This window comes from Hydra vulgaris, chromosome 12, assembly GCF_038396675.1.
Source record: "Hydra vulgaris chromosome 12, alternate assembly HydraT2T_AEP".
NCBI lineage: Eukaryota > Metazoa > Cnidaria > Hydrozoa > Anthoathecata > Hydridae > Hydra > Hydra vulgaris.
This window is the reverse complement of record NC_088931.1, coordinates 28,627,299-28,637,566: the sequence shown is the minus strand read 5'-3', so window position 1 is coordinate 28,637,566 and position 10,268 is coordinate 28,627,299. Positions and strand designations below refer to the sequence as shown.

The 10,268-nt window shown below is 27.2% G+C and overlaps 1 protein-coding gene across 1 annotated transcript; it reads right to left on the bottom strand.

Moving 5' to 3' along the window:
• Positions 1-2,008: 2,008 nt before the first annotated feature.
• On the bottom strand, positions 2,009-9,096 carry LOC105843661 (uncharacterized). The gene is made up of 6 exons (XM_065812825.1): positions 8,995-9,096; positions 4,401-4,545; positions 4,020-4,237; positions 3,560-3,745; positions 2,738-2,951; positions 2,009-2,542 (listed from the first exon to the last, which is right to left on the bottom strand). The coding sequence occupies exons 1-6, from the start codon at positions 9,023-9,025 to the stop codon at positions 2,260-2,262; spliced, it is 1,077 nt and encodes a 358-aa protein (XP_065668897.1). The 5' UTR covers positions 9,026-9,096; the 3' UTR covers positions 2,009-2,259.
• Positions 9,097-10,268: the final 1,172 nt, after the last annotated feature.

Here is a 10,268-nt window from a genome sequence, read left to right as displayed (position 1 = left end):
AAAATCTTTTTTTACCTTTCTCTATTATTTTTTCTCGACTTTTTTAAATAAATGCTGCTGAAATATAAGTTAAATACAAAAAATGTTTTATAATTATAACGAACAGGTACTAGAAATTATTCCTTTTGCTACGTAATTTTTTCACTTCTTCCTGAAGCTTCGTTTGATGTTTAATAGTTTCTTGGGCAAAATCTTCCTTTATGTAAATGCATATTCCTCTGAGATGTTTACTGAGTTGAGTATTTTGTTTTTGGTCGTGGAGATTTAAGAATTTTAGAACTATTGTTCTTGGTTTGTTATCTTTGTGTTGACCGTTGCAACAAGCTCTTTCTAGTACGACTTTTTTAGTTGTTTCTTAAAGATTTCTTTCATCATTTTTTCACAATTGTCGCAGCTTTCTGCTGGAGACTCTTTTAGTCCTTCTATTCTTAAACTATTTCTTCTGAAACGATTTCCAAGTCTATTAATTTTTATATAGTATATATATTTGATTGTCGTGATAAATTCCATAAATATAAAGAATAAGAAATTTTGCTATTACACTATACAAAAAAAAAACCAAATGAAAAAGGAAATATTTTGAATTTAGAATGTGAGGCTAAAATAAACAATTAGATATTTTTTATTTATGTTTAAAAAATCATAAATTTATTTATTAAAGCTAATTTTAAACAAAAAACAAATAATAATAAAAAAAACTTAAGAAAACAAAAAAAAAAACAAATTTTTTGTATAGTGTTTAAATATGTTGTAAAAAAGTAACTAAAACCTTTCCATATAAAATATAAGAATTATTTTTCATATATGATTGAATAATCATAATTTTATTTCGCACCTCAGAAGTTTTGCCTTAAAAAAACAACTTTTGAGCTGTATATAGTTGTTATTTGACTATCTGGTTATTTATAAGTATTTATTTTGAAAATGGGTTCAAAGTTTAGGAAAATACTTTTATTAGTATATAAAATAAAAATTAGAAAATAAATATTTGGTTAACATTCAGTATATTTAACTTAGTAAATAATGGTTGAAAACGTGTAAAGCGGTTTACATTGGATTTAATTCTGATTACGTGTTTTTGCATATAAAAAATTTTTTTAAATTTATTTTTATTGCTTCAGGGTTGTGGAGTTGGAGTCGGAGTCGTGGAGTCGCGACATTTTTAGCAGAGTTGAAGTCGCTAAACAAAATCGCGACTCCGACTCCAATTGTAAATTTCTCGGTATTGCACGTGCATGCACAAAATATTTAATCTTCAAAGAACTTTTCATATATTTGGCAAGAAAAAAAAAATTTAAGTTATTGCGTAATACTTTTTAAAGAATTCAAAGAATTTTTCAAAAATTTTGCTTTTGAGTCATACTCTGAAAATTTCAACGATTGAAGTCGGAGTCATACTCCGAAAATTCGTTTGAAGTCGTACTCTGAAATTGTTTGCAGTCGAAGTCGTACTCTTAATATTTCAACGATTGAAGTCGGAGTCGGTATTTTTTTTTACGACTGCACACCCTTGGATATGTTTAACTTAAAAGCACCCAGATCTTTTCACTATAGTATTATTACAGAGACCTTGGCAGCTTTTTTTTTTTTCTGTGTTTGGGTAACAAAGACATTTTTAAGACATAAAACAAGCTCCAAACTTTTACACGTTCATAATTTTGTTAAATAAAGATCTTCTCAAAATTAGAGAGTGAGGAGGATGGAGAACAACAAAAATCCTAAAATATTCTTTGACTCCACTCCAAATAAGGACAAAAAAAAAATTAATTATCCAGAAGTTTTCAAACCTGGTCTTTTTTAATAAAATAAATAATATATAGTAAGATATGAATAAGTAAATAGGTGTGCATCAACAAAATGTTTAATGAATCGTTTAATCTATCTTTAGTAGACCGCAGAAAAAATAAAATCATTTTTCAAACTATCTGCTTACTCCTTAAAACTTTATCTCATTAAAGTTGATATTGAATTTGTTTGAATAAAAATTAAATAAAAAACTCCTCAGGTGAAACAAATTGCTAAAAATTATTACAATAAAATAAAGTATACAATACATAAATATGCATATACGTTCATAAGTATGCTTAAATAAATTAGTTTATAACTATTGACCTAAATATAAATTAATTCTCACACGCTATAAGAAAAAAGACACGTTCTAATTTTTTATATTTATGCACAAAAATGTTTATACTTTTCAAGATAAATATTTGTTTGCTTTTAAATGCTAATAAACAAAAATAAGAAAAAAAAAAGAACTTATACAACATAAAGATTTTTATAAAAAACAATTTGAGGCAAAACTGAATCATTTGGAACCAATAATCCACCTTTTCCTGTTCTTCCTAACAATGGATTAAGTGGTTGTTTTATTAATAACCTCCCATCACACACAAATTCTACATACGAATTGAAAATCTTGGCTTCAATTAAAATCCATTTTTGTGATTGGAACGCCCGATTGCATTGGTCTGAATTATCAGTGATAGAAATCTTCTGTATAACAGATCCAGAGCTGTAACACAACAGTTCACTTGAAATGCTGAAAAGATTATTTATAAGTAATGATTTAAATCTTTTTCACATATATATTCAAGTAAATTTTCTATTATTATTTCTGTAGTTTTATTTAAATTATTTCATGTCATTCCGGAGAATAATGAATATATATAAAGTGGTTAATTGCTTACTGGATATAAATAAATATAATGAATATATAAAGTGCTTAATTGCTTACTGGATATAAATAAACTGAAAATTATCAGTATCTTCAGCGCTAAAAAATAACCCCACTCTTGAAACAGCAGGACTAAATATTTTTGCCAAAATAGAATATTGATACTTGTTAGTTGCTACATTTTTGCTGAACATAAGACAGAATGGAGCATACGATACTGTCCTTCCGATAACTTCCAAAACACTGTAGTCTGTTTTTGCAGTAACTTTGCAGACTAAATAAATTTCAGACTAAATAAGTTGCAGACTTAATGCCAACAAGTTATCATTATAAGTAAGATGCAAAAGATCACAATAATAGTTATATATATATATATATATATATATATATATTATATATATATATATATATATATATATATATATATATATATATATATATACATATATATATATATATATATATATATACATATATATATATATACACATATATATATATACATATATATATATATATAATATATATATATATATATATTATATATATATATATATATATATATATATATAATATATATATATATATATATTATATATATATATATATATATATATATTATATATATATATATATATATATATATATGTATAATATATATATATATATTATATATATATATATATATATATATATTATATATATATATATATTATATATATATATATATATATATATATATATATTATATATATATATATATATATATATATATATATATATATATATATATATATATATATATATATATATATATATATATATATATATATAATTATGAATATAATATTTTTGCTCAACGTTTTAAAAATTACTTTTCACCTTCTTTGCACGGCTCTTCATTGCAATCTCTTATTTCTTCGCTTTCTCCTTCACAATTTTCGAGATTACCATTACATGTTCGATAACGCTCTTGGGTGCCTCCTCCACATAGGCTAGAGCATTGTGTCCATGTTTCCCAATCGTTCCAGTTACTAACTTTGGTTTCAAAGTCATTATGAGTTTTTTCTGTAACAATAAAAAGTTAAATGAAAATCAAAACCTTTTTTAAAAAAGTAAACAAAGATTGAAGAAAAGTATATCGAAAAACAATTAGACAAGAAAGCAGGTTACTAAATTAATAGACGCTACTTTGTCTGACTCTTTTGAAAAATTGAGTAAAATATTGCTTACTAAAAGATTGGAAGCGAGGAAAAGAAATATAGCCTAAACTTTTATATTTTAATTTTATTATATTAGCTTAATGAAAAACTAATTTAACACATAATGTAATATTGGATACCTGCTTCGAATATATATGTAGTTTCTTGTTTCCCTATACAATAAACATCGTTTATTTTGCAAGTTTCAAATTTGCCGTTAATGCAATCGTTTGAAGCAACTAATTCGCTGTTTATCGCGCTTAATAAGCTTTTTGTACCCCAACATTCTCCATAAAATTGTAAGCCGTAAACTTTGTAGCCATTCTCTGCGACAATTTCTTCACATCGGCTCAATAAACTAGAAATAAAATTTTATCGTTTATTTTGCATGTTTCATTTAACACTACCAAAAAAACTATAAGGTGTTACTGATAATAGCTATCAGGGTTGAAACACTGAGTTGGAGGCAGGGAACACGTTTCCAATAAACAACTAAACTTTTTTGATTTGAAATATATTACCTTTTGATATAATCATTGTATGCATACCAGTTAATAGCACCAATCGTTTTTCGATCATTAATAAGTAGATCTTTTAGAATTAAACCCCCTGCTTGTTTTTTACAACCAATAATGTAACTAAAGCAGTATCCACATAATGAAACATCTATAAAATATGTTTAAAAGCTAGAATTCATGCTTTCTATGTTTAAAGACTAAATTATCATAGTGATGACTATCGTCATCACTATGATAATTTACTCAATGGCTAGTCTCTACCCGGATAGTTAAGATTGGTGTGTAATCTCATAACGCAATTTATTGTAATTTTCATTTTAAAATATTAGGGCTACAAACTTTCAAGGTTTTATAGTTACTTCCTGTTAAAAATTAAAACATTAAGAGTTCAACTTTTTTTTTTTTTTAAAAAAAGAGAGAACTTGTGTTTTGTTATCGAGCAACACTATTATGATTAAGGTTTTAGTTTTAGAAATAAATTTTTAAAAGTTTTAGAGAGAACACAACTTATATTAAAAAACTATATTTAAGTTTTTACATTTTTTGCAACAAAAAAATTTAGTTCTAACAACATATTCCTTTGGTAAACATGTTTCTTCACACAACCGTTCCCGACACATTGAGTTCTCGCATTGCAACATTTCTGTGTGTAACTGTACTCTACAATTTTTACATTTTGCAACTTTTAATCGTTTGGCTGCTGGTACTTGTTCTTCATTATTGTTTTGCTGAGGTTGCTCAGGTATTTGAGTACTTGGTATTGAGGGTCAACGCTTTGCGTTAAGTTTAGCAACTTTCATGGTATCCTTTGTTGCTTTTTCTTCATCTTTTTGTTTGAGAAACTCAATCACATTTTCTTCGGTAATACATTTTCCGCCAAGTTTTGACATGTTGCACTGCTTCAATTTCTGAACATGCAATTGATTTCTAGCTAGAAAAAACTTCTTCAACTCTATTTCGATACTGTTTTTGCAACGATCAACACACGCTTGATACCTATAAAAACTTGAAGCTGGTGTAGTTGAAAAAGATGTTAAATGGTGTGTAGTTAGAGTAGGTGCTGTGGCGGCTGTTGAAGATGATAAAGCTGTGTCTGAGCAAGATGGTATAGGTGCTGCGAAGGCTGCTAAAGTTGATGAAGGTGGGTTAAATGTTTGTGTGATTGCTAATGCCTTATGATTTATGTTGTTTTTATTAAGTGGAAATAAGCCAGTGTACTGGAAACCAGCGATTGCATGCAAGAGTGTAAAACATTTACCACTCTCATACAGCAGTTTTAGCAACGGTAGAAAATTTTGTTTATCTAAATTCTTACACTTTGAGTCTTTGTAATACTTTGCAAGAATTTCTTTCCATGCTTGTTTGACATGACAATAGACTTGTTTGACATGACAATAGACACCTCTATCCATTGGTTGTAGAATATGTGAAGAATGCTCTGGTAGTCAAATCAAGATCATAATGTGTTTTTTGCACAGCAATACCACTTCCAAAGTTATGTGATTTGTATGCCTAATACTAAAATATGAATACCACCAATTTGCTCAGTTTCGGCTATAAATATTTCTTTCAGCCATTTAATAAACGTATCGTGCTCCATCCAACCTGATTTTGAAATTGAATATTTGGTGCCAACTTGACCACCTCTTGCCCAGTCAGGACGAAAGTTTTTTTTGGTTTTGTATATCACAAATGGTGATGCAAAATGCCCATCAGCGTTGCAGCAATTGTTTACAGTATAATAAATTTTTTCATTGTTGTCAGTAAGTTAAATGCACGTCTTGAACCTTTTCGACACACTACGATTGCTTTGCTTGATCACCCAAAAAACCTGTTTCATTACAATTCCAAATATGCAAACCAGAAATTATACCAGTCTGTTGATATTGTTTGGCGACGCATTCAAAATAACGATCAATTATTTCAGGCGTACAAGAAGCGGTTCTCTAAATGCTAAGTTATCCGCTTTTCTTGTTGAAATTTCTTATGACCATCTCTTCATAAAGGCATAAAACCAGTCTTTACCAGCATGTTTCTCAGTGATGTTTTACTTTCTTTCATATCAGTTAATGTGGCCAGTGTATCGTCTTTCTTGTATGCTTTTGTTTTTTTAGTTGACATGTTAATGTGAGTGAGTTAAATTAAATTGAGTGAGTGATGATTTTATTGAGAAATAGTATAACAATTGGTTTTTAATGAGTAAGAGATGATTATATTAACAAATAACGTCATAGTTCATTTTTAATTAAACTAGAATTAACACTAAGTTAATTAGATAAAGATAGGCGCGAAAAACTAAACTAAGTAATTAATCGAGTGTGCGGTTTTATTAGAAAAAAGAGTTTTTTTTACTTTTTTGATTTTTTACTTAACTTTTTTCGTTAAAGTTGTATAAAAAAAGAAAAAAAAGGAGTTGAATCGGCATATAATTTATCAATTCGAATAGAGGAGATGGTTCTGTATTTGAATCTATTTTTACTTTTTTCATAGCCATATCCGTTTAGTTTTTATTTGATAATTTCGATCAGTGTGCGGAATGATGTAGTGGCGGAATGGTGTGCGCTTTGACCCAGTTTTACTCTATAATTTGTATATTCTATGTTTTGTAAAATTTTCTAAATTCAATATTCTCGTGATTTTTTTTCAGATACCTAGTTTATTTTATACACTTAACAAATGTACAAGAACTTACAAATAAAATCAAAAAACTTTTTTTTGGATATTTATCATAGATAAATATGTTTGTTTACTTTTCAAGGTTCCGATGATAAAACCCGTAATTCTTTCTGAAACCTAGTTTATATTGTTAACACACAAACTAAATATACTTTGTAAAAGTTTTTATTTGTCTTATTTTATAATAAGTATCACGACTAACATTGTAAAATAAACGACAAATAATAAATAAATAAAAAATATGAACATCAAAATTTTGGTCTCTATGTATAGTCCTTAGAACATTAGCATTAAAGTTTATGTTAGAACATTTGTGTTTATATAATTTCTAAGTGTTTTTGAATATTAGAATTTTTTTGTTGCTAAAAAACATGTACAAAAAGGTCCAAATTTAATGAATTTTCTGTAAAACTAACATTTTTCAAACACCTTCACAAGACAACTTAAAAGAACAAACTCACAGTTAATTACGTGTTAAAATACAACGTTTTTATAGCCAATGGGAAAAAAAAATTATTGTATCAGGAGTTTGCGGTTACAATACCAAAAAAAAATTTCACTTATTTATAAATGATATATGATATTATATATATTTATAAATATCGTTAAATCGTAAAATTTATATCTTTGAATACTAACTGCACCGCAGGGGTAGATGTGGCATTTTTTGATGTTTGAGGTAGCTAAATTCCAGACATGGAGTAAACTCCAAACATTCATCTGTTTATACTCTTGTCAAATAAGGAAGCATTGCAAATAACTGCAACAATTGGAACCTGAAAACAAAAAAGCTCCAAATTTTGCGACGCCCTTTTCCCAAACGTTAGAACAAGTTGATTAAATATATTTTTTACTATTCTTAACTAAATTGATATTCAACTAAAAGTTTAAAATTTTTTAGAATAATCTCTTTGTGTTCAAAAACTACAAAAACCACAAAAAATTTGAACCCCCTCAAATTGAGGGGATTGACACTTTACATGTTCATCAGTTTTGAACACTAAAAGATTATTTTATCAAACTTAAAATTTAACGATGAATATGAATTTGATTAAGAATAGTAAAAAAATATTTTATCAACTTGATACTTTTAGGTTTCGAGCAGGGGCTTAGCAAATTTTTTGTTCCCAGGTTCCAATCAATAAAGATTTTGTCTAAAAACAAAGTGCATAGATTATTAAAGAACAAAGCTTAAGATGTTTCATTACAAAAAAAAAAATTTTTCAAAAAAGAAACTTTTATTTACATCAAATAATTAAACAAAATTGACGAAGTTTTTAAATTTGGTTTATTTTCTATGGCATAATAAGCAAAAATGAGTATATTTCGATGAAAAATCATAGCAAACCTTAAATCTAATGACTCGAGAAAGTCTAGTTCATTTTGAATTAAATTTAATAAATGATCTCTATACATAGGGGTTGTCCATAATCTACGTCAAGATTTAGGGGGAGGGGGTGGTTAGTGTTTTTAGGACGACTGATACGGAACTTGTTACTAAAAAGTTACGGTGTTGTGACGAGGAAGGCTAGTTGAGCAATTTTTACTAAATCTAACAGAACTTATGAATGGTGCGTTGGATTGACATAATTTTTTAATTACATGCATTTTTATTTACATAACTTTTTCAGTATTTAAAAGATCACTTAACCTGCTAAAAATTTTTTAAGAAAAAATATAGTTTTTGATTTTTTTGAGACGATATTGCCTTAAGCTTGTGGAGTTGCTCAACCAGCGAGGAAAGTTGAACAATGGTGTGTAGCAAGTTGGGCAATCAACAAATAAATGAAAGCGCATGGAAACTCGGGTGAATCATCAATAAAACTTTCACTAACAGTAAGAAAAAAAAAACCAAAACAAAAGATAAAAATTTCCCTCTCTAAATATATCTTTTACAAATAAACATTTTTAAAATACTCACATATGAGACAAGTAAACAAAGAGCCATTCATTTTTAACTGCTTAGTTATTAGCGATGCCGATACTTTTACATTTAAAAGTTTTTTAAAGCATTTATATTTTTTTCTGTTTGCGTAATGTTATTAATATTAAATGTAACAATAACAAAAAAATTTTCCCACACTTTTATTTACTTTATAATGAAATTGTAAAATTGAGTTATTGTGCCGATTCTAGGTGTTTAAAAGAAATACTATTATAAAGTGCTAAAAAAACTTTTTTTAACGAAATACGGATGTATAGTATATACCGAAAACATACTACTGTTGACTTTATGTTAGCTTGAAATACACAAACACATACGCAAGCGAAACAATTAGAAAGTATTAGATAGAGAGGAAGCCACTTTTTACTTTAGGCCGTGTTTCCACTGGAAAAAATGCGGTAAAAGCAATTTTATAAAGAAACAAAAGCTACAATTTAATACAATTTAATGTAAATATTATAGCTTTTACCTTTAATATTTACATCTGGCGAAAGTTTTTTTTACCACAACCCCTACTAGATTTGATATTGCTTGCTCTTTCTTACTAGTAGGAAACTTTTTATTCATTTTTCATTCCAAGATTATCATAATAAAATTGTATCTTATTTAAGGATAATAATAGTTATTTTGCTGATTGAAGTAAACCGTCTTTTCAATCAACTTTTAATAAAACTCTTTGTTTTCTAGGTTTTCAATGATTTTCTAATCATTTGTAGTGAATGTTGGCTGTTTATTAATGTGTGAAATTCTGGAAAATGCGATGCATAGGCTACATTATCATTGTGGGCAAAGTTTTTTTTGACTAAATGTCTGATAAGTGAATAAATAGAGCACAAATCCATTTATCCAAAGTGAAAATTATGTTCTGTGATTTTGCAATTTTCTTAAAAACTTTTTTTCCTTATAGTGTTATACAATTAAGGAAGAGCTTTGTCCAAAAAAAAAATATCTGCAAGGAATTAGATTCTAAGTAGCAAATATGTCATTAAATCAATGTCTCCATCGTCTTCGGTAATACTAAATGGTTATCTGAAGACATCATTTTCTTCATTTCACACATTTTCTTTAGAATTAACTGAGTTACATTTTGAACTTCCAAGCGCATTTGAAAATTTTGAAGATTTCATATTAATTCTTCATATAGCTTTAAATAAATTTCTCTTCGTATAATTTTAAATAAATTTTTTTGGCGTGATTATGCAGCGAAAAATGGCTTTTCACTGAAGTTATTAAAAACTTACTAGCTCTCC